The 26,588-nt window shown below is 33.7% G+C and overlaps 1 protein-coding gene across 1 annotated transcript in view; it reads left to right on the top strand.

Annotated features, from left to right (window-relative positions):
• Positions 1–26,588, top strand: part of LOC106878977 (neuroglian) — a 552,234-nt gene that overhangs the window by 363,733 nt on the left and 161,913 nt on the right. The window contains exon 4 of the mRNA XM_089354891.1: positions 23,785–24,158. Coding sequence (XP_089211017.1) covers positions 23,785–24,158 — 374 coding nt within the window. The remainder of the gene's footprint in view (positions 1–23,784; positions 24,159–26,588) is intronic.

Here is a 26,588-nt window from a genome sequence, read left to right as displayed (position 1 = left end):
AATTTACTACAAATAAAAAAAACAGTATTTTCCACATTAAGAAGGCCTTCAGTTGTAACGCCTGCTTAAACAATCCCAATGACCCCCAGTGACAGTAATTTCAACTTACTGCTTTAGAGGATTTTCTTGTATACAAAATGATACCCTAGATTAATTTTCTCATTGCATTCAGCAAGAAGCCTTAGAATTCTGGTACTAATTCCCAGTTGCTGGTGAACTTAGACATGTAGAGAGTTAAGCCTCCTGAGTAAACACACAGCAGATTTTGACTGACACTATATGAGTTGGTTACCCAACCCATATCCATGCAGCCAATTCATCGCTACAGCAGTTTAGCTAATTACTAGGATGAGATTAAAGTTATGTATTTTTTTTTTCCAAAGTTTGGCTGAAAACTGTAAGCTATTGAAATATTTGCTAATTATCCAGCCAGTTTAACATTGTGCCCATTGAGTTTTTTTTTTTAACAGTTTCTCTGTTTAATATTCCGAGAGCTCTGATAGAAACATTAAGTTTGATAGACAAAGGTTCTTGTTAAAAAGTAAACAAAAATAAAATCTCCCATAATGGAATACAAACTTATGACCCATTACACAATCAACCCCTTTCAACTGTGTGTATTCAACAAACTTAACAAAACAACACCCAGAGGGGTTGAGACAAGATCAAACAAAGAACTTCACTGATTTGAAAAGCAACTTGATTTCAAATTTTGATTATGAAAATTAGGAATAGAAGAGAATAATATAAAGATTGTAGTGAATGGAAAATGGAAAATTCAAAATTGTCAAGCTAGAACAATTGTAAATTATGAACGTGCATTTTTTAAGCATATTAAAAACCTAGTGAAACAATTTTTATATTACTGATACCTGAATGAAATTAAAACATCTTACCATAGTTATGAATTCAAAATGTCTGTTGTATATTTTATTTGTTTTACCTAGGAATCAAGTCAGATTTAAACTGAAGTTTCTAAATAATTCTTTATAATCATTGTAATATTAGTTATCTATTGCAGCTTTACACTGTAACTTTCTCAAACACTTTAAAAATACAACTAGAATTTACTCCCTTTCACCAGACTTTTAAATGCCTTGTTACAACCTTGTACTTCTTTCCAAGCTCTTATCATAACATACACATTGTCATCAATGATAAACAAATCAACTTATTACACCAGTTTTTGCTTTTTTTGTGAAGCTGCAGGTTGATTTTGTAATGATAATGGTATTGAAAGAAATCTTGCACTTGGAATGAGGAATTCTATGTTAGTGAGACAAAATGGTTTCAATCATGCCATGGCATATTGTAAGTATGCTTCAACTACTGACTTTTGATCTTGTAGTGAAAATTTATAAATCCTCCAAAATGATTCACTTACTGAGATGTAGCATACTTTTGTAAGTCTTGATCTCTTGTTGGACATGAACGTAATTTCTTGGTTACCCTTGATTGTGAATATATTTTTCTGTATCTTGATGATATTTTTATACTGGTACTTTAAAGCTTAGACTCTGGACAACTTCACTGATGATGTGGTACTAATATCTCAGTAATAGGAAAGGGTTGAAAAGAACAAACCAACAGTTGTATACAATTGATTTCAATGCATGATTGACGAAGACACCATGCTTGAAATCCTTTCTTATACTCCCAGGAAAACAATATTCAGTCAGAATTGCTGTTTTTACAGTAGTTTTGTGTAAGTTTTTACACATTGTTCTGTCCCCTTCATATTTGAAATCAACATACTAGCATATTAAGTTGACTGTGTGGCTACAAATTTTGCCAGACGTGAGGATCTTTTGCATCTTTGCATTGATCCTTTATTAAAGATTTCATGGTACATAGCATCTGCTATTTGGGGTTCACTACATTCACTCATTATTAGTAGAATATGAGTAAGATTGAGGCCTCATTTCTTCTATCCAATAAAAGTAAAATTAGTGACAACTTTTCCTTGAATGTTCCTTTACATGAAGTCATGTACAATGATGTTACACTTGATCTTGAAGATTTACACAACATTCAGGACAATCTCAGGACTCTTCACCAGTGTTCTTTTCTTTAATTCATCCCATTTAAGCAGAGTTGCTACTGTAATGAGATAAGTCAATTTCTTTTGTGGTGACCCAGTCATCGAATTCTGAAAACACTCTTTGTAGCAAAAAAGGGGAAACCTAGATTGAAAGAGAGAGAAGAAATTTTCAACCTACATTACTCCATATTCATCTCCATCTTCTTTAGCCATTGGATCATGCAACCATATTTTTCTACTCATAGCATGATTCCTTTGAGTTTGAGCATCTACAGCATATTGTTACATGAGTTGACTGCTTTTCATAACATTGTTAAAATCATATTATTGACAGTAAAGTCAATAACTCTCAGCTGGCGAAAGTGTGCAGTTATCAATGGTTTCCAAACTAACATGAAATTCATTGCCTCCTTAAGAAAATAGTCATTCAGAATGCAAAACTGATGAGTTTTGAAGCTCTTTATGTATGTTATAGTCATGTGTGCCTTTTGAAAATCCTGCAAGATGGTAATATTTAGATTTGCATGATGTAAACAATTCTGAAGTATATGATCTGTGTCATAGAAGTAGAGTTGAGCAAACTTTAAGGAACCATCACTTGGAAGTAGTGATCTGATCATGTGACATAATTTTTCCCCAGAATCCTAGAGTTCTGATCTCTGCAAATATTGCTCAAAATACTCTTTCCTGTTCAAGCAGGGGAAGGAGACTGGAACAAGCTTCATCTTTCCTTCACAACAGCATCAACATTTTAGTTCAGTTGCCATCAATAAGTTTTGTAGGGAGGACAAAGGCAAAGAAGTCTCTGAATCACGTCAAGGTAGCACAGACAAACCATTCAGCTCCTTGAGATATAATCAACAGTATTCATTACCTTTCCTCCATTAGTTCTGTGTCTTTTTTTCTGAATAGTAGTTCTTCTATTCCTTTGCTTTACTGACTTGGTGGAACTATTTCTTTTGCAGGTTTGAGCTGCTTGGATTTGCCTTGATGTTAGGCTTAGTTCTGACTCAGTTGCAAATATACTTGGCCTTGTAATGTTAGTTTTCTTTCCTTTCGAGTTTCAAGTGTCAGCTGCAAGATGGTTTTACTGTATCTGAGATAAAACTGTCTTACTCTCCTGTTTCTTTGCTCTGAGGTCTCAGCTGCAAGATGATTCTTCTGTGCTTGGCCATATTGTTCTGACTAGCAGAATCATATATTCATTTCTTCTTTATTTATTTTAGATCATATTTAAATCATCCTAAAGATCATACTTTTAGGCGTATTATTGCTTGATTCAGTTACCTTTTCTCCCCCTTTGCTTTGTGCTTTCTCTGCCAATCATTCAGACTTGCTTCCATACTTTTGGATATATCCCATGGTTAGAAGCACAGATAAATTTTCCAGCAATAACTATACTAACTGCCAGAGATAGAATAAATACAGCATTTAAAATCTCAACTGTTGATCCAAAATAGTAATATGTATGGTTTATATAGTATCTATTTTCAAATAAATTTCTGTTGCATTTTTCTATAAATACAAAATAATGTTAAAATATCTACAGAACAAACATTACCACAAGGATATAAAAACAGTCCATGAAGAATTTTAACTTTATTATTTTTTTGCTTTTCTAATATCCCACATTAATAGTGTAACAAAAGACTATTAGAAAACAGTTTTATGAATATGATGAAATAAAGAATATGATAGAGGAGACTTGAATTGGAAATATTAATTGATGCCAGAAATGCTGGAAGATTACTCCAGTACTGTTAAATTGGATAATCATACAGGATGTGAATTTATGTGATTGAATAACTGATGTTAGTACGGTTTGTTTGTTGTTTATATATGTGACTGCCTGAAGAAATCTTAGAGTTAATAGATCATTGTGATGTTAAATACAACTGTAATGGAACCAATTTAAATGGCCTTGTTTGGACATGCAGAACAAATTAACTTAATTCTGTTGCCAATAAAGTAAAAACAGTTTAAACAGAATATTAGAGTTAATATTTTATAAACATTTATTGAATAACATGCCAAAAACCTTCAATTGTTTAGATCTTGGATCTTAGGCTGTTTTTTAAAGGAAATTAGTTCAGTTATTTATCTTATGACATTTATTATATTGATTGGTTCTTCATATTTCAGTCATCTAGAGATGACCTCAAATGTAATTATAGGACCTCTTCAGCTAACTCACAAAAGAAGCATGGGTATAATAAAGGGTGTATCTTTATTAGAACACAAAGTTTGTCACGGATATCAATATCATTTTGATACTTTCATGACTGGAGTGATATGGTATTTTTTTTATTTTAAACATACAATCAGTTTTAATTTAATACACTCATCACCATCGAAACGGTGGAGAAATAGATCAAGTCAAGAGGTTCACTAAACCTTGATAATTGGTGAGTTTTAGTGTCATGAGTAGTATACAAAAAATCAACATTCAGACAAAGGACCTTTGATAAAATAGAAATGTTATATAAAATTTGGTAAAATTGAAAAAGAAATGAATAGGTTAAAAGCAGAAATACTGAAAGTACATGAGGAGATGATTATAGTGAATCAAATATGAAGAGGGTGAGGTGTGGATTATGATGACAAAGGATCTATAGAAAGGTGCTTGGTGTGAGAGATATGAGTTACAAATTTATTTTTGAAGTTTTATACAGGGTGGGATGGGTTTTGGGTGGGTAGGTGAGTGGATGGATGGCTGGATGGATGGAAAATTTGAGAACGTTGGGTATTACTTATCCCAGTATTCTTTAAGTTTCTCCATGTAGCCTGTTGAAGGATCTTCCCTATCCTTTCTGTGGAACTGGTATAGGTCTTGGTTCAGATCAAAAGTCCACTGGGATTTTTCCCAATAGTTCCACAATCTGCAATAGCTTACTACAGGTTTTTTCATTGCCCTGTGTATGTATAGTAATTTTTCCACTTGGTATGTATTTCACTGTTTGATTACTGCTACAATCTTTTCAAAAAAGGTTGTTTCTTTGCATTTACTCAAAGATTACCATTTCTTTTGCATGGTTTTGCATTGAGGGAAAAAATTATAGAGGATAGTATTCATTATCCAGGGGAACAAATAGTCCTCTATGCTGACATGTTTGTATTCAACACCATGATATATGTATGTATGTATGTATGTATGTATGTATGTATGTATGTATGTATGTATGTTATTGTTCAGTTTTATTTCAAGAGTTCTTGCCAATAGAGAAAGTGTCAGTTTCTAACCTAGATCCTTCATTGGAATTTTAACATCAATAACAGGGTATTTTTGCTTGTATGTATGTATGTATGTATGTATGTATGTATGTATGTATGTATGTATGCAGGTATGTATGCATTCATGCATGCATGCAAGCATGCATGTATCGTTGTATACATGTTTGGTCTTTTGGAAGCAAGAGGTTAGATGTAAGTATGGTTTTTGTTCATTTCTCCACAGCATGTGGTGCTTTGCTATATGTAGAATAATTTTGTTTGGGTATACACTGAACTGCAAAAGAAACACAAGATGTGTGTGACTGAAATATATTTTAATTTCATTATGTCAGAGATAAATTTTTTATAAATCTGATAAAGTCAATTTCTTGGATGCACCTTGACCACAGTCTACGGGTTGTTGTCATGTGTTCTGATAGTGGGCGGATCCAGCACATCAAGATTGTAGGGTGTGACATGTCTAATACTATGTATACCCTCCTTATGTGTTCAAAACGGTCATACACCATCGGTAAATGGAGTGCTTGAGGTAGTTCACAAAAGCCATTGGCACCCTGAGGAAGGCTACCTCCAGTTCCACATGAGTTGTTGGCCTTGGGACCACCTGGTTCAGATGTCTCTGGATTTCATCCTACAGGTGTACAATTGGGTTCAAATTTAGGCTGAGAGCCAGCCACGTCATGGTTCTGATGTTGTGTTGATGCAGGAAGTCTAGGGTGACCCTGGCTGTGTGGGAGGGAGCACTGTACTGCTGGAACACGTGGCTATGGTGACATGTGAAGAAAGGCACAATGTGAGGTCTTGGTATCTGGTCAATGTCGTGCTGTGCTGTGATACCATTATCTCTGCCTGCACCAACATTTTGGAACATATGGGGCCTAGTTCTCTGATTCAGGCCAATAGCACCTCAAACGATGATGCTTTGGCCACCCTACACATCTCTCTCCATGACACATGCACCTTTGTAGCGTTCACCCCTCCTGCATCACACCCTCACTTTGCCATCCAAGGTGGAAATGCAGCATTGGCTCTCTTCAGAGAAGACTATCGACCTCCATTGTTAATGCTGCCGATGTCGGTGCTGTGTAGCCCACTGTAGTCATGCCTGACAGTGGCGGGTGGTGAAAACAGGCACTCAAGCAAGATGATGGCAACACAGGTTGTTGGCAGCCAGTCAATGTCATACCGTGTCATCACTGATGGGTCGCTGTCCAGTGTCAAGGGTCTTGTGAGCTGCCACGCTGGCCAGTCTGAAGCAATCATGGAGGTGTTGCAAGTGGATGAAGCAGTCCTGCCTACGTGTGGTCAACTGGGGGTGCCCTCTGCGGGCATGGTCTGCAGTGCTGTTGGTGTTGTTGTATTGCTGTTGCAGGTCATAGATGGTGCTGACATGAACATTGTAAGTTTTCGCAACAACCAGGACACACTGCCCTGCTTGCAATCAGCTGATAGTTTGTTCTCTCTACACTGCTGAAAATTAGGTCATATTTGATGTGTCCAAATTATGAATGCCGTTCAAGTTGATTTTGATACCCATAACCTCCATGAGATGAAAGTGCATTTCAGTTTCCATGATAATTGTTTGCGACTGCCATCCATTGCATTCAACACAGCTGTGTTTTGGTGTCTTGTTTCAGGAAAAGTTGAAAGGTTACCTGCAATTTGGGTCTCAGCCATAAACCCGCATGTCTTGGAATATTTACAAATACATCCCCGAAATAAATTTTCAGAATTTATCAGTTAAAAATGACACTTAAAAAAATTGCATTTCTTTTGTGGTTCAGTGTATTTGTCTTAGTAGTTTTCAATGTTTATAGTTCCAAGGTGTATATCTTGATTTAAACTCCATATGTATATCCATTTATTCTATAATTTAGATTTAGTTTGAGTTGTTCCTAGGTAACAAGCACATGGGCCATTTAATTAATAATGGATTATTTAGACTCTTTGTAGGTAGGACATGTTATTAGTTATTTGTTTTAGTTAAGTAGTTTTTGCCCTATCTTTATTGGGTTTAAATTAATTCTTTTATATATAAATCATTTTTAATTTAGTTCAATTCTAACTTCATTCTTATTTATTTATTTTATTTTAATACTTTTTACCTTTATTTTACTTTTAAGTAGCAATTTATTCAGTTATTTTATTTTATAATACAGAACATATTTCATAAATATTAATCTATGCTTGTCTTTCCTGGTACATTGTTTGAAAACTTTGGTTATAAAATAAACTATTCCTCTAGTTATTATCATGTTTGTCTTATGATATAGATTGATAAACAATGCATATACATATAGAGTTCTCTATGTTCATTGTATGGTCTATATGTTTTAAGTTGTTGGTTTGCCGTTCCTGAGTTGGTGTTATTATATCAAGTATCAGAAGTTGAATAGTTTTGTTTTGTAACTTTTAGGATCATGATGTCCTTTTTCAAAGTAAGTTCTTTGTTGTATAGATACTGTTTTGTAACTATCAGTTAATATTCATTGTTTATACTGATTGTGTTTCTTGTAGTAACAAGCAGGTGTTGATGTAATGGACATACTATGCTTATGCTTCACTCCTGCTGATTACTACTGATTTCCAGGCAACATTTATGTTTTTAATGTCGTTGACACTGTTGGATTGAATGGTACTGCCCAGATGTCAAAACCACAGTGATATCTGTTTGGCAGCTGATGATGGGAATGCATATTTGTTAATCTAGTAAAGTGGAAAGTGTAGGTGGCAAGTGTAGCTTCCGGAAGTGGTTACGCAGTCAAACTCGAATAGCTGTGAGTCACAAAAGTTAGCAGTTTGTGTTTTTGTATGAACATTTTGCATTATATAGTTCAGATATGGTTGACATAGAAAGCAGACATGCTGCCAGGCCATGATGCATTGCGCAGGATTGGAAACGTGAAACATCAACAGAGTACTTCTGGAGAATGTTGTGCCTTGACCCAGCTGCACACACATGCACATGGTCCGGTGGTGTGTGGGATGGTAACATGAAGCATCAACAGGGCACCAACAAAAGTTTTAATGTCCTCATTTCCTCTGCCAAATTGGACAAAAAGGTTTTCATGAAATATTATACACTACTTATCATGCATAAGTAGTGTCAATATTTTATCGTTGGAAAATGGCCTAAACCAAAGATAAAACCCAGTGCAGTATACTCAAATCTGATTAATCTTCATTTTTTGGGGGGGCCTATAGTCAGCGTTTGAAATTTTTTTTAGTCAACAGCAATTTGAGAAGCCTGATTAATGTGTGTTGCAGGAAAGTAACTGGATACTCTTCAAGTTGGGGTCCTTAATACTGCAAAAATGCTTTTAAAATGCAGCTTATCTGCCCCTGGGCCCGCATTAGGCAAGAAGTTGAAAATTTTTTTAGCCATTGACACTCCATGGACCCTATGAAATGCATGTGTAAAATTTCATTAAAATCGGGTAGGTGGATTTCATGTTTTAACAACATGACAAACATGCAGACAGACACACATCCTGTGTTTTATATATATAGATTGCACAGAATAGTGTTTTACATAATTGTTTCAAAGTTTAGCAATTTTGATGATGATGATAATAATAACAATAATAATAATAATAATAATAATAATAATAATAATAATAATAATAATTTCTACTATAAGCACAAGGGCCTGAAATTTTGGGGGAGGGGAAAGTTGATTACATCGACCGCAGTACTTGACTGGTACTTAATTTATCAACCCGGAAGGGTGAAAGGCAAAGTCAACCTCGGTGGAGTTTGAACTCAGAACACAGCGATGGGCAAAGTATCGCTAAGCATTCCGTCCAGAGTGCTAACGATTCTGCCAGCTCTCCGCCTTCATAATAATAATAATAATAAGATGAAGAATAAGAAGAAGAAGATTGTTTTACCCTATCATGAATACTTACAATGGAAAATATATAAGCTCTACCAAACTGACATGCCTGTTAACTGGTTTGAACACCATCATGAGCTAGTGGTCCAAGATAAAAATGTCACTACCCTCTGGGATTTGTCTGTCAACAGTGACAGAACAATACAGGCTGATCAACAAGACATAATCATTAAAGACAGGAAAGAAAATACTTGTAAACTAATAGATATAAGTATCCCCACTCATAATAATATTATAATGAAAAATGTGGGTGCACGCATGTTAATATTCCTAAGTTATTACACCTGGAAAAGTATAATATATCTGTCATAGAATTTGACAAGCTTAGTAAATACAAAAGCCTGGAAATAGAATTACACAAGATATGGCATCTTAAAGTGAAAACTGTTCCTATTATTGTAGGCATCCTTGGTATGATAAAAAAGGGATGCCGGAAACATCTAGATAACATCTCAGGAGAACTATATCTCAAAGAAATCCAAATGATTGCGTTAACAAGTACCACTAATATCCTTAGAAAATCCCTGTCAAATTAAATTAAATGTTTGTGTCGTGCTGCATTATATAAATGCATTTCTGTACTACCCTTCCCACTTTCCCTCCTCAAGCTTTCAATTATATCTAAACCTCTAAATCTCCTAACCTTCACTTGCCCTAGGGAAATTGGTGTGAACCAGCAAGTAACTTTATCAAACACAGAGTAAGATCAAAATAATAATAATAATAAAAATAATAATAATAATAATAATAATAATAATAATAATAATAATAATAATAATAATAATGATAATAATAACAATAATGAGAAAGTACAAACAAAATTCCATCTTCATAAAATTTGTTGAGGCAGATTTTCTATGGTCAAAACTCATAATGATGTGTTTTATCATCATGCAAGCCATGTCCTCCAGATGTCAAGGCAAAGACACAAATGTGCATATGTATGCACACACACGCACGCACACACACACACACACACACACACGCACACACATATACACACACATTTGATGAACTTCATTCAGTTTCCATTTACCAAATCAGTGCATGCAGTTTTGGTCAACTTGTGGCCATAGTAGAAGATACAAGGTATCACACTGAAATTAAAGCCATGTGGTTGGGAAGCAAATCTTTTAACCACATAAGTAATGTGCGTGCGTCCTTAACAACACAGTTCCTCCTGTGTTGTGTTTATGTGTGTGTGTGTTAAATAAAATGAGCCAACAAAATCAAGGCTGTGTGGAACTTATAGGACATTTATAAAGAGAAAGGTAGTCTTACAGATATTTCTGGGATATTAGGGATGTCCCTTCATCAGAGATAGTATAAGAGAGTTAACTAGAGGGAAATAGTAGAGTTCAATATAAGGAGTTATTATGGAAAAGGATGGATATAGGAAATATAAAAGGAAATACAAGAATAAAAATAAAAATATATGTAGGATGTTACAGTTGTTATTCCATTATCCAAGGAAAGTGCTGTGTAGAATGGTTAGAAATGCTTCTTGTTCATTGTATGTAGATTTCGATAGGAGTTCATATTTTGTTATTACATGTAGATAGTGTAGAGATATAAATCCCATGTGGTGTTCATTCAAAGGGGTTTTGTTGTCTCATTTTATTTAACATATACATGCTCACACAAGACCTGCATTTGACTCCTCACTCATATTATTATCAAACTCAGAGTCTAACTGAGAGTCTATGGCCCTCCCATAGCACTAACATAGCCTTACCTGCCATCATGGATCTTCTGAATACCAACACCTCTCATATATATATATATATATATATATATATATATATACATGAAAGTGTGCTGAAAATTCCTGGCTTTAAGGGTATCATGGAAGGCCTGGTTGGAGGCCCAACCTTCCAAGATCTTTTACAGTGCTGAGAAAAGCTGAAGGACTGCTGCAATATGTGCGTGAATCTGAGAGGGGAATATGTTGAATAAAATCATAATTAACTGATTCTCATGTATTTTCATTTGCCCAAAGCCAGGAACTTTTCAGTACCCCCTCATATACATATATATATATAGTGCTGGTGCCATGATAAAATGCATCCAGTACATTCTGTAAAATATTACAAAGGAACCCTGTCAAAAGTAGTGACACTGGAGTCAAGCATGGTCCTCCAACGAATTGAATCCTTTTGAATCATCCTACCTAAGTGCTCATGAGCACATTGGGCAGCAAGTTGACACTATTTATTTCTGTGGACTGAAGTTTTCTCTGCATTTAGCCATCTGATGTTGGCTTTCCTTATGTTTTTATGAATGTTCTTACCCATCAAGTTTTTGATCTTCTTTTGTTTTTTTTTTTCTTGCATTGAAAGCTGTTGTAGAATAGTGTTGTTCTGGTAACTAGAGTATGTGACCTGCTAGTTTTAGTCTTTGTTCTATGATGATTTCAATAAGTGGTCTTGCATTGGCTCTTTTTAGGATGTCTTCATCAGTTATGTAGCCTAGTTAGTACATTCTCAGAATCATTCTCAATGATGTGGAACACATCTATCTACCTTTCTGTCAATTTTCACATTTCTCTCCCATGTCTCTCTGGTATAGAGAACTGTTGGTAGAACAATGATATGTATATACTTGTCTCAAAATCCATGAGTCAGAAAAAAACATTCACTCATATATTGGTTAACAGAGTAAGTATAATATTTTAAATAAAATACATTTTCATATCAGCCATTTTACCAATCAGTTTCACACAGGAGTCAAGATAACTCCAGCTTATTATCAGTAAAGGCTGAACGTAAAGAACCACACCATACAATTCCTTTCAGTGCTTTTCTGATGATTGCCTGGATTATCTCAACTTCTGCATGAAACTGATTGATATGAGAATATAATATTGTATTTTATTAATAATGATATTCACACTCTATTAGCAAATATATGGGTGCCTGTTTTTTCTGACTCGTGGACTTTTAGACAACTACATATATATGCATATATATATATATATATATATATATATATATATATATATATATATATATATATATTTATTTATTTATGCATTTATATAGTTATGTATTATATATATTGTATATTATCTATATGCATATTTGTATATACATATTAACATATATCCATATCTATATACAAAGATATTTATATTCATACACATGTACATGAAATTATAATCAACAAAATTACTATCCCTGTCTTTCTCTTTCTCTCTCTCTCTCAAAATGTGATTTGTATTGGTAATATTTAACGTAGTTAGAAACCCCCACTGGCTGTGCAGTAATTCACTTTACATTATGAGAGACTGGGTATTCTTTTGTCAAGATATCCAATCAAGTCCACAGTATATTCTAACCTTTAAACCCATATGTTATTCAAATGTGAAAGCAAGTAAATTTCTCACAACATACTCAAGTCAGTGAAATAAAATTCAATTACAATGGGGCAATGTGACTTGTCTGTAATTCCCCTATTATGGTCTTGACCCTAATTGTGATTTCTTATTCATATATTCTACCGATCACACAAGCTTTATTCATCTTCCAGTTGTTTTATTGCATAATTCAACAATTTGTTATTGGATAAGATCCATTTATAAACTTGTTTAATTTCTATGCAACCAGGACTGCAATCTCCTGATGCATAAACTAACAATTGAATCGACTATTTATAATACAAATTATCAGTGCCAACATTGAATTCTTCTCTTTATGGTGTGGTGTGAACCAGAAAATTAAAAGAGTTCAGAAGCTTATGCCTTATGCTTGTCAGCATGTCCCTTTAGAACTTAGGAGCTTATGATTAACTATTCAACTTAACATCAAACTTAAAATGGGTGTGGCTTTACTCAATGAACATTTTCATATTTTCAAATGTCATATAGCTATATTGCAAACAACTCTTTCATGAAAATTTTATCAGATTAATCAATTTTAGTTAGTATCAACACTATAGTGATATGGTGGCTAACAAAAATTAAAATCATATATTCTATCCCAAAGATGATATAGGAACAGAAGATTTAGAGACTATGATAATAATTAGGTTATAAAGATAATGATGCAAAATCTTTAAGTTACTTCTACACCACTATCTCAGCTTTCTAATCAACTAAGATGTACAGTAACAGTGAGACTATTTCTCTGAGGAGCTTCAATAAGATCAAAACATGTCCATAGTTATCACCATACTTCCCATAACATTCTACAGGGTGTCCACAAAGTCTGGGTACATGGGGATTAACACATACTTTAAGAAATTACTATTTCTTATATTTAATTGTTTATGTTATGATTTTATTTACTCCATGTACCCACATGGGAATTAACACATACTTTAAGAAATTATTGTTTCTTATATTTAATTATTTATGTTGTGATTTTATTTACTCCATGTACCCAGACCTTGTGGACACACTGTATATTTAATAAATTTTAATTAATATTTTAGGTTGCCTCCTTTGCCAATTTTTTTCACCAGAGTGGATAATTTTAATTAGTAATTATTTGCATAAAACATAAGAAACTTGCATGTGCAAGTCTTGAAGTTCCCAACACAATCCAGTCTCTGGCTTCACGGAAAAAAATGCTTTCAACCCATGCTCTGAAGAAGGCCAGCTCTGCTGACTTTGAAACACTGAATTACTAAATGTTTCAAAGCCTACCACAGGCACTTTAGGTTTGTACTCAGTCTTCTCTGAGTAATTTAGGTTTGTACTCAGTCTTCTCTGAGTAATTTAGGTTTGTACTCAGCCTTCTCATGAAGGCAGAGGATATTTCTGCAGTTGAAGCCCAGGGTGGGTTTGGCTTTGCTGGTCACTACTATCATACTGAACAACAAGCCAAGTTGGATGTTATTTGTTAGAAATTTTCACATCCTAGTAGGTGGTGGATGAATACCACTCAGCTGCATTGACGTTGTTTGTAGAGATTCATAGCATGAGACTAGCATATAGTAGCTTGTTGAGAGGTTGGGTAGTCCTGGTGTGATGTGGGGAAACATAACGGTTATGACTACTTGAAGAAGACCTAAAGACAGCTAACATTCTTTTCCCCTGAGGTATTATAGTGCCTAGAAGTGTTTGGTAGTATACAAGTCAAGGGATTATGTTGTAACCTTAAATAAGTCATAACATAATGAAGTAGATAGGTCTATGATCAAAGTTATTTTAATCATGACCATATTTTTTTTCAAGCATAGTGCACTTAAGACTGTATCATCCAATGTATTCCATTTTTTAAGACAGTAGTGTGGCATGTAAGATACTTGGCTGCTGTTTCTAGCTGATCAAGTAACTGTGAAAGGTTTCTCTTTTGGCAAAATGTGTAGATGTCTTAGGTGGAAATGAGTTTCCAAATCTAAATCAGTAACCTCAAGAATTCCTGTTCATGTTTTCAGTCCTATACGATGCTTACTATCATGGGAAAAATCATGAATAAAAAATGTGTAGCATTGCAATCAGATAATGAACATTGACAGCAGAAAACCTATAATCCTAAACAATTAGAGATGTTTAGTTAACATTAATAGTTGAAATACTTTGTCCTAAAACTGATATTATTGTCACATCTGAATGAATGATGTTTATCGATATAATATTAAATCTATAAAGTCCATCTTATCTATCATCACCCAAGACATGTTGATTATTAAGGGGAAATACATTATAAGCACATATATATGTGTGTGTATGTGCACACATACACATACACACACACACATCATCATCATCATCGTCATTTGCCACAGAATGGCCAAATTGTTAAGAACTTTGGTTCACCATCCTGAGGTCCCAAGTTTGATCTCACCATGTGGCTCTCGAGAAAGTGTATTTTTCTACAGTTACAGGTTACCCCTAATCCAGGTTTTTGGAATGAGACTGGATACACTGAAACTGTATGAGAGCCCATCAAGTGAATTGTACTTCTAATCCAGTGTCCCAAAATGTTAGTGGCCTCTCCACCATCTCACTGATTCAATCTTTTCTCTGCTTGATGTTGGCTGGTCGAAGAAGTGGCTCCCTTCTTGCTGCTCTGTCATAATAACCAAGTTTGTAGAGATACCTGACAGCTGTTCTGAGACAGACATCAACTTGTTCTGGTATGTCAGAAGCTTGCAATGAGGATTCTCCTCTACACTTCTCTTAGTAAAGAGAAGGGTCCTGTCAGAGGGCGCTGGTTGATCTGAGTGAGGTGATGTGAACTCCTTCCCTTCTCTGGTGAATTGCACAATCACTATTAACTGTAGAAGGTAGGATCCCAAAGTTTTCTGTGATTTTTCACTGATCATGTCAACCTTCAGAATGACCCACAATACAGCCTCTTTGAAATTCAGACAGTTCCAAAGATTCATTTGTACATGGCATGATTAAACAGTCATATATAGAACCTGAAACATAAAAATGTCAGTTAATAAAAAAAATATAAACCTTTACAAGTTAGAATGCTATTTTATGGGATGTCTATTTACCTCTGCTGTGTGTGTGTGTGTGAGTGTACTGAAGATAGTAGGTTGTTTAGCATACCTATTTTCAAAAGTATTCTAGTCATAACAACTGTCTTTTTAGAGGTATGCATCCTTTTCTTATTCCTGTGTAGATTGAATGACTTCTCAGAGATTCTTTCATTTAATGTTTCTAAATTTGACGAAAGGTATGGATAACAATTACACTTAAAAATTCTGAACAATACTCGCAAAATAGTGCTTTCTTTTCATGATTTACTTTTTCTTTGTTATTAAATTTGTTTTATTTTACAAGCCCACCAGCTAAGCAGATTCATCCACTATAAAAAAATATTCATCAAGAAAAGAATCTAAAAATAAAGCTCCATACATATTGCTTATAAATGAATAAGTCAATGATGACCTTGTAATAGAATTGATATATTAAACAATCAGGTGTGTATTTCAACACTCAGCTATTGTTCCACTTGTCATCAAAGTATAAGCTTGCTTTTCTGTGTTGGAGAGCTGATAAGAAGCCATTGGTGATTGAAAATAGTGAGTGTTGTTTTTATATGGATTCTAAAATTGTCAGTGACCTGGAGATGGCTACTGTTGATTTATCTGATATGAAAAGAATCTAATCTGGAACTATAAAAATGGTATTATTGCTTGTTCCCTCCCAAATACTCGTTTGTTTACTATCTAACAACCACCTATGGTTGTAAATTAAAAAGATTTTTTCTGGAATATGTCATCTAACAGTTAAGCTTTTTATTCTTTGTAGCTATTAATATGGTTGCCATGTCTTTATATTATTTTCCTGATGTTTTTCCTCCTTGCTTTATACACACACACACATATGTACCACAAAGGAAAAAAGGGATTAAAATCCAGGCAAATACTTTAAGAGCACTCTGTAGGGATCAAACTCAGTTTGCTAAATTGTCCAGTGAGAACCATTGTAATCTGTTAAATGATGATGATGATGATGATGATGATGATGATGTCTGCCCAATTTGTAAACACAAAGTTCAAACACTAGATAGCTTCAGTATAAGGACTCAGAATATAGCAGAAAAACACATAAAATATGCTTCCCAGCCACATGGTTCCAGGTTCAGTACCACTGCATGGCACATTGGGCAAGTGTTTTCTACTATAGCCTTGGGCCAATCAAAGCCTTGTGAGTGGATTCGGTAGAGGGTAGATATTTGGGTATAATAATAGTGATGAAAAGACTGAGCACTAGAAAGAATGTTGAGCTGCTTAAAGAATAACTATAAAAGAAACAAGAGAAGAAAAGTTAGCAGGACAACCATGGACATATTTATTGAATAGAGATAAAGAAGAAAAGCACTAGGGATGACAGAAGGGTTAAAGTTTAACTGTTGAAACAGAATGACTGGCAATGTTAAAGGCTCACTTTTGATCTTGTCCAAGGAGAAAATAAACAACATCAGCTGAATAGAAGAGCAAATAAGAGACATAAAAATGAAGAATACATTTAGAGAAAAGATAATGACAAGTTCAATATAGATAACCAAAATGCATTGCAGCTGATTTAGCAATGGATCAAACCAGTGCTGTAACCTAAGTTTTTACCAGTGAAACTTTCACTTCTCTCATACTCTTGAAGAAATAATTCAAACTTCATTCTTCCCTGAAAACATCAGACTTCATAAGCAAAATTATTTCAGTGTATCACATCATAGAAATTGTAACAAAATCAAAGAAAACAATGTCTACAAAATGAAACCCTTTCTGTTTTACTTACTCTCATTTATACTGAGGTGAAGATCTGTGTCTATGGTGAACTGAAACATTCAAATATATAAATATTAGATTTCGTCTGTTCTTAATTTCTACCTGTACAGAGAATAATTAGATTCCAAACTTTAATGCTTCTCTGAATATCCGTCTGTGACCATCTAATCTTTACAGTGAATGTATTAATATTGTTTGAGGGACACTTGGCTGTTATTTGTAGCAGGTCAGTCAGTCTTGCAGAAGCTATGTCATTGGCTTGTTAGCGATAGTCAGAGAGTTGGGTGTGATCAGGATGAGGATGTTGATAATAGATACAGAAACTATAAATGTAATACATATAAAGTCAAAAGACATAGTGATCGCAAACAGAATCTGAACTCAAAACACTGATGCAATGAACAAATATCTTACTTCTACTTCTTTGCACACAGATGTAAGGTCTTAGGCAGTGGAAAGAGGGAATGAAGAAACCATTGTCATAAAAAGGAATATAATAGGTCTTGCTTAACATGTGTGTGTGCATAATATCTGATATGATGTATATAATATATATAATACATATATATATATATATATATATATATATAATACCAGCATGGAAAACGGACACTAAACAATGATGATGGTGATGATATATATATATATATATATATATATATATATATATATGTATGTGTGAAAGTAGTGTTGTGGTTCTGTAATTATTGTGTGAATGCACACATACATACATTGCATACATATACACACACACACACAATATACTTTCACAAATAAGTATTTTAATATTTTAAGATGTTAACATGGCTTAGTGGTAAGCTGTCAAATTCCATTACTGATTGATTCAATCTGTGATGCAATTTAATTTTCCTAGTCTGCCAGATATAATTAGGGGAAATTTTTCCCATAGAGAAATAACAGTGATAGTAATGATAATGAAAATAAGAAAAATATAACAACAGCTTCAAGATCAACAGCAGTATTGAAAATAACTGTAGGCTGTAAGGGTCTGGATAATGGCCTTCAATTTTGCTGTGTCAACTGGATTTCTGAAAGAGACCTAATTCTTTATATCTCATATAATCTTCTAACTGGAGCAAACTGGTTATGAGTGACATATAAACAAGTTACCCAGCTGGACAGGATATTGCTTAATTAGTTAAGCAAATGTGGAAGACTAACTTGACATTGATAGATCAAAGAAAAAATTGGCCAGATGCTCAAAATTGCCACAGCATGCTTCTTTCTTCACATATAGTGAATATGTATGTGCACGAGTGTGTGAATGTGTGTAGAAGTGCACTTCTTTACATGCATCCTATGTACGAATAAGATAAACTCATCCATATGCAATTAAATTGAATTTGTCTATAGCCAACAGACAGGCAGATGGACACAGGCTCCATACATGCATGCACATTTTAATAAATGATCATACATATTTATATATGTATATGTGTGGGGAGAGAGACAGAGCAAGAGAGAGAGACAGAGCAAGAGAGAGAGACAGAGCAAGAGAGAGAGACAGAGCAAGAGAGAGAGACAGAGCAAGAGAGAGAGACAGAGCAAGAGAGAGAGACAGAGCAAGAGAGAGAGACAGAGCAAGAGAGAGAGACAGAGCAAGAGAGAGAGACAGAGCAAGAGAGAGAGACAGAGCAAGAGAGAGAGACAGATGCAGGAGTTCACTTCTCAACCACATAGTTTTGGGTTCAGTTCTACAGAACCGCACTTTGGTCCAGTGCTTTGGGCCAACTAATATCTTCTGAGTGAATTTTGAAGACAGCAACTGTGTGTGCGTGTGTCTCTGTGTGTGTGCACGTGTGTGTGTGTGTGTGTGTGTGTGTGTGTGTGTGTGTGTGTGTGTGTGTGTGTGCACGTGCAAACGTGTATATGTGTGTGTATACCATCATCATTATATATCTATGTTGTATACTGAAATGGGTTAGACAGCTCAACAGGATCAGATAGGTTAGAAGACCACATATTGCTTTAATAATGTCTGTTTTGGCATGATTTCTATAGCTGAATACCCTTCCTAACATCAGCCACTTTACAGAGTATACTAGGTACTTTTTACAACACAAACACTAGGTTGTTTTGCCTTTAGCAAGACTAAAGAGCCTTCTCAGCTCTGCATTGCTGCAATTTGATTTGAGTAACTAATCACTAAGAGAGTATACTGAATACTTTTTATGTGGTATCAGCACCACTGGGATTACCTTGTAGTTCACAAAGTGAAAGGAAGCTCCTATGATTGAAAGAGTAGGTATTAAAGTATGATTGAAGAAATAGACTATAGTTGTGAGAAAATAATATTAGCGGGCAAAATGAAGGGAACATTGTTGGCTGAAATAATAGCAGGGACAAGGAGAAAGAGAAGAGTAATATTGATGTGATTGATGTGAAAAGTTAGAGAACAAAGTGATAATCTTGATGGCATGGGTTAAGTAGGGGTAACAAGTGATGAGATAGGTCATGGAAATGGATTCATATATATATTTTACATTTGCTTTCCATACCTGCATAGGTTAGATGGTTTGTCAGGATCTGAGTCAGTTCTTACTGGAACCACAGAAGTTTATTAAAGTTATACATTTTGTAAGTGTGTTTGCATGTGCATATATCTTTATGAATGTTTACAAGCTACACCTTGCTTGAAAAATGCTGAACTATAGGGGGTGAGGTTTTTAACATTCTCTATCAAAAAATCATCTGCTACTCATACTTCAGTACTTTCAAAGATGAGTGTAATGAAAAATCCCTCGCATGAAAAACAGCTAAGAGTTAGGGATATGAAAGAAGCCTAGCTATAAAACAATGCTTCAGTAATATGTGTTTATCTCAGTCATGTTAGCATGCAAAAATGGATGCAAAATGAACAAATAAATGAATGTATGCATGCATGTATGTATGTATGTATGTATGTATGTATGTATGTATGTATGTATATGTGTGTGTGTATGTAAGTGTCTGTGTTGTGTGTGTGTGAGTGTATACACAAAATATATACAAGCAAGCGAAAGTGTATGCAAAAATGGTGATACTGAAATCAGTGACACTGATGATGATGATGATGCTCTCAATAGTAGTAGTGGTGGTGGTGGTGGTGGTAGTGGTGGTGGGGGTGCTGGTGGTACTGGTGCTGGTGGTGTTGGTGCTGGTGCTGGTGGCATGCACCCTCATGAACACACATATATTCACAAATGACTATGCATGCAAGTACAATTTATTCCTTCACACACACACATGCTCTGTGTATGTATGTGTGTGGTAAGATGAACATTACAAAAAGACAGTAAGGTTTAGTCATTCACCATGCTAGCAGAAACCATCAATTAATATAGATGCCATTATTTTCCATTAACCATGTATAATAGCCAACAATTTTGACCATTCATGTTGAAAGATATCATTTTCAATAAGCCACTCCATGCCAATTGATTTCTAGCAGAACAATTCTTCTCAAATTTTGCAATTATTCAGCTTAGTTAAGACAAGCAGAAGATCTGAATACAAGTTCCATATTTTCTGTCTCATCAAGTAATCTAGAATAAATAAGTAAATAAATATATACATGTATATAGATACACACACACACACACACTGACACACACATATAACACACACACACACACGCACGCACACACACTCACACACACACACACACACACACACACACACACACACACACACACACACATATAGTTAGATGATGAAATTAAGGAAGCAGAAAAGATAATCTTTAATGGTTAAAATAAGAAATAAACAAAGAAATAAAAATGCTAATTGGGCCTGAGTCTCCATGGTGTAATTATTTTGTGTGACATGACAGATCCATGTTAAGGCAAGGCCATTAATATCTTTTATTCTTTTAATTTGGGCTTGCATGATTATGATAGTAAAGGTGCTTTCTAAAGTACATTCTTGTTAGAGAAGGTGCCAATTTGGTACAGATAATGGCTACTTGATGAATGATGAAGGTGATAACATCTTTGACAGTGAAAGTAATTGTAGCTGGCCACTACGTTATTAACTAGAACTATCATATAATTGACAAGGTTAGAGACTTGTAGGTAATGTACTTCATGCTCTGGACAGTGAGTAAGGTGGTCACCATAGACTACTCTCTAATGTGGCTTTCAAATCGTGTTTGCACTAATAATAAACACAAATGAAAGCTTACCAAAGTTCTTGTCTTGCTGTCCTTTATATTTTCTGTTCTTGACAGGGGTTGTCTCAGATTTTTGTTGTTTATTTTTTTGTTGGGTTTTTTTTTTTTTTTTTTTTTGCATCGGATCAGTAAAAGAAAAAAAAAAATAATGAGAGAAGTAAGTGAAAAATATAGCTATTTTAAGTTGCAGTGATTACTTTACATTTTATTGGGTAACACATTAAACTGTCTGAGTCAATTGAAGCACTGAAATTCCAAGAAATCTGTGTAAGAGAAGTGTCTAGGAAAAATCAATGTCAAATTATAATAACAAATTTTCTTATCGTGTATAATTCAACTTTCTTATAGATCTTTGGTTTTCATTTTTACATTTCAGTGGTCATAAACAGTCTAGGTAGAAGCTATATATTTGTCTGTCAAAGCCAGTCTCTAATGACTATTCTACTATTCTACATTTTCCCTAAGAATTAGAAGTAGTTCATTGATAAGTGAAATGAGTTTAAGATGCTTGTTTGTAATCCCTGATCTAACTCTGATAGCAAAGTAAATTCCTTGAAACAATTATTACATTAATGTGAAATCTCTGAAACTTTTCTACACCTCATACATATTGATGTTACTGACAAGTAGGAGAAACATAATTGTTATCATTACTTTATCCATGTTTCTATGCTGTCATCAATTGTGCAGGCCACTAACATTGCATATCTTCATTCTTTAGATTGTTACCAACCTCAGCTATGAAGCATTAACTTGTCTTACTTAATACTGAAATAAGTAACTCATATATTAATGATTATTGGTTGAGGAAAACTCTGGAGATTGCTTAAAAACACTTTATACTACATGTTTGACCATTTATTCTTGATACTACAATCTTCTTACCATCTTTAAAATAGGTCTAAAATTACAATTCTAAATTCTTGAACAAATTTTTCAAAGTTCTTTATTTGATATCTCGATGCATACAATTGTGGAAAGAAAAGCTTGAGACTATTCCACTAATGCTAGATGTGAAAATGAAACCAGTAGAAAATTTGTCTCAGGGTATGGTGTCCACATTACTTGAGTAGGTGTGTCTTAATTAATGCTGCACTGGATTTCAACTAACCAGAGACACCAAAGTGACATGAGACACAATATGGAATTCTGTTTCTGTGACTGTGGAACAGTCCAAACCATGATCGTCTGCTGGATCATTATTGATTCAACTTGTTTTGATTTGAACTAAGAATGGAAGGTGCTGGAAATGCTACTCAAACAACTCTGCCAATCTTCTGCCCTAATAATAACAATACTGTGATTGCAAGCCACAGTTAATACTATTGGTTTGTTTTTTTATTCATTCTGGAATGAGGAAATCTTGAATTTAGTTTGGAATATGTTGTGACTCAGAATTTTAGATCACTGATAAGATCATCTATTAAGCAATTTGATGTGGTGCTGAATTTTACAGCAATCATTCAGTCATCCAGTTTAATGGAAAAAGCATTATTCCAGCCAGTTTGGTTTGAAGCTAATAAATCCAATATAGAAAAGTAAGAGAAGAAAAAACTTAAAACCATTTACAAAATATGGAGAGGAAATAATTCTGCTTTGTTTTATTTTCATTTAATATGTTTATCAGGGCAAGAATAGCTGGAACAAATCTGCTGATCTAGACAGCAGCAAATTGGTAGTCATTAAAACATTGAATAGAGTACTTCATGGCATTTGTCCCATGTCTGAACCCTGAGTTCAAATCTCACTAAAATCAATTTTGCTTTTCGTCCTTTCAAAGTCAGTAAAAAGCACCATTCCAGAGTGGTGAATTGACAGAACTGTTAAATAATTGAGAAAGTGGGTTTGTGGTATCTGTTTCAGTTCTTTGCATTCTGACGGCAATTCTTACCACAACACTGGCATCAAACTGTATCACCCCAAATTAACAGCCTTACACTTGAATACATATTTGTGGTTTGCAGGAACAACTGGCAGACTTCCTCACAATCTTTTCCTGACCTGTGCATACATGTGGAGTCACATAGTCAACTCTGACCAATGGAGGCCCTATATTTATGGCAATTACATGTTTTATTATTGCTAGATGTCTTTCTGGAGTCAGGTACCTTAATACATAAGAATACTTATTTACCAGCCTGTATGATATATTGTCTTTTCATTTACTTTGCCTTTTGTCTTTTTTTTTTTTGTTCATTTTCTTTAATTTTTGATTTTGTATTTTCTAATGAAATGTTAATTGTATTTCTATTTCAGGTGTTCCTGACCCACCTGTGGATGTAAAATTTGTGACCTGTCCCAGTGGCAGAGCTGAAATTTCTTGGAGTCCTGGCAATGATAACGGCTTTCGCATTTCAGCATATTTCATTCAATATAATTCTTCCCATAATCCTTCACTTTGGCGTACCTATGAAGAACCAATCAAACCCTCTTTGAATAATTATTATATGGATTTGCGTCCATGGGGAAAATATTCCATACGCATGCTAGCTGAGAATAAACTTGGTCTTTCAAAACCTAGTTTACCAACAAAGAAAACATGCTCAGCACCATCAAAACATCCCGATAGAAATCCTAAAGAAGTTTGGACAAGAACAGATCAAACAGGAAAACTTATAATTCAGTGGACTGTAAGTAAAATGATTATTACCATTATTTTTTTTTTTGTTTTTTTAACATTAAGCTAACATAGATATGATACAAAAATTATGGTCCACAAAGAAAGCATAAAATTATTTTTTTAGTTTTCTTAATCTTTCAATCTAGATACATCAAATTATTGAAGAAGCTTTACGATGGAGATTCTTTCTCATTCTTTTACTTGTTTCAGTCAATAGACTGTGGCCATACTGGGGCACTGCTTTGAAAGGAATTTTTAAAATCATTCTAATCAACTCCAGTACTCCTTTTTAATCAAGTACTTATTGTAGCATTCTCTTTTTTGTTGAACTACTAAGCTGGAAGACATAAACAAACCTATACCAGTTAGCAACCAATGAGAGGGGATCATAAACACACACACACACACACAATAGACAGTTTTTGACAAATAAATTATACACAGATTATTGGTTAGCCTTGGACAACATTCTGTTGGGCACCTTACCCAATGTACTATGCTGTCAGACTGAATCTGAAATCAGATGTGTATAAGTCCCCGTAAAAAAATACCTTTCGACTTTCTATTTTGCAACCACATTTTGCTGAACTGGTATTGATGTAGTCTATACCAGTGGTTCCCTGTCAATGATTCATAACCTAATATATAAAATCTCATACTTTTGATGATATTTGATAGAATGTAAAATGTTTATGAATCTGTTATACATTAAAATATAGGACATCCAACACAACAATTAATGCTAACAAAAACTGAAAATTAGTTTTCCAAGTTTGAAATTTTTATTTTATTAAATTTCTGAAAAACTGATTTGATTTAAAGATTAAAAAAAAGGAGCAGGGTCGTAAAAGATTATTCATTTGCGAAAATGAATAATGATAAAAGGTTGAGAACTGATGATGTAGATACTTATGATTAAATAAATTTCACATACACAGGAATTGAAACTGACGCTTTTCCTCCTTTACTATTGATTGAACTTATAAACATTTGAGAGAAAAAAAAATATTAATAGTACTAGACCCACTTAGTTGCTATAATCTTCTAACTCCAGTGGATATGAAAAACCCTTTCATTGTCCTTTATCTTCTTCTAACTTGGCTTTAAACTCATGACTTTCAAGATGTTAGTGTAGCAGCTTAATAAGACTGATAGTGAAATATTGGTTTTTAAGCCATTCTCCTACACATTTAGAATGTCTTCTGAAAAAGATCATTACGTTCCATGTCATACTCTCTCCATTTATGTCAAGGAAACAGTAATATGAAACATTGCAAAATAAATTTCTACATATATATATATATATATATATATATATATATATATATATATATATATATATAATAGAATCTATGTAAGTTTGAATTATGGTACACCTGCCAGTTACTTTGAGTTTAATAATATTCAAATAATATACATACAAGAATGCTCAGGAACACTTTTGAAATATCTTTTTAATGAGTAAACCAAGTATAATAAAATATAATTAAATGTTAAAGATATCGACTTTTCTTATATTATTTAGATCATATATATATATATATATATATAAAATATTGCAATACAAATGTATTACTTTCCAGTAAAATAAAGCCCCAGTAAAGTAAAGTAAAATAAAGTAAATATTGGTGCCGTGTTGTACCACTCATCTGAATTTATATACATATATATATATATGTATATATATATATATAATAAATGATAAGATAATTAAATAAATAAAATATAGAAAATGTTAAAATTATTGGAAAAAATCTAAATTATATAAAGTTTTCAGAAGAAATGATTAGAGAGAATAGATTTTGTTAAAAGTACACAATCTACACAAACTGAAAAATATTAACTAATTTTACTATAACAAGAATACTAAAGACTAATTTGGTAATTGAGTTTGCCCACGTGTGACCAATTTTACATCGTTTTTGACTTGTTTATGACCAATATGATCTGAATGGTCATGGTTGGCTAAATTTTTCATTGTTACTTAAATCCCAACTTCATATTAGATAGGGTCAATAAATTATCAATAGAAGACAGTGAATGAACATTTTTGTTCTGAACATGTCAGAATAAATCTTCATGGCTACGAAATAAATGACATTGTGGCTTACCATATTCCAGTTGCTCAAACTTCTTGAGAAGAGGCTACAAGTATATGTCATTTCTACATAGAAGGGTGTGCCTGTTTGTCTAAATAAGAGACAAAGAAACACAGAAAAAATCTACTGTTTAGTTGTTGAACAACATATTTCAGCATTCACTTGGGTTTCCAAAGACCCAAGACTAAAAACAAGTTTAAATTTAGGAAATTCCATGTTAATGATGCATAGCTTAGGAATTTCAACAAATATTATAATATGATATGACTAATATGATAAAGTGAAATAAGTTAATAGATGATAGTAAGTTAATACTTGAGTGAAAATTTCCTAGTAATTTA

Source organism: Octopus bimaculoides, chromosome 1 (assembly GCF_046866305.1).
Source record: "Octopus bimaculoides isolate indiv1 chromosome 1, ASM4686630v1, whole genome shotgun sequence".
NCBI classification, from domain to species: domain Eukaryota; kingdom Metazoa; phylum Mollusca; class Cephalopoda; order Octopoda; family Octopodidae; genus Octopus; species Octopus bimaculoides.
This window is presented reverse-complemented; position numbering and strand designations above follow the sequence as displayed.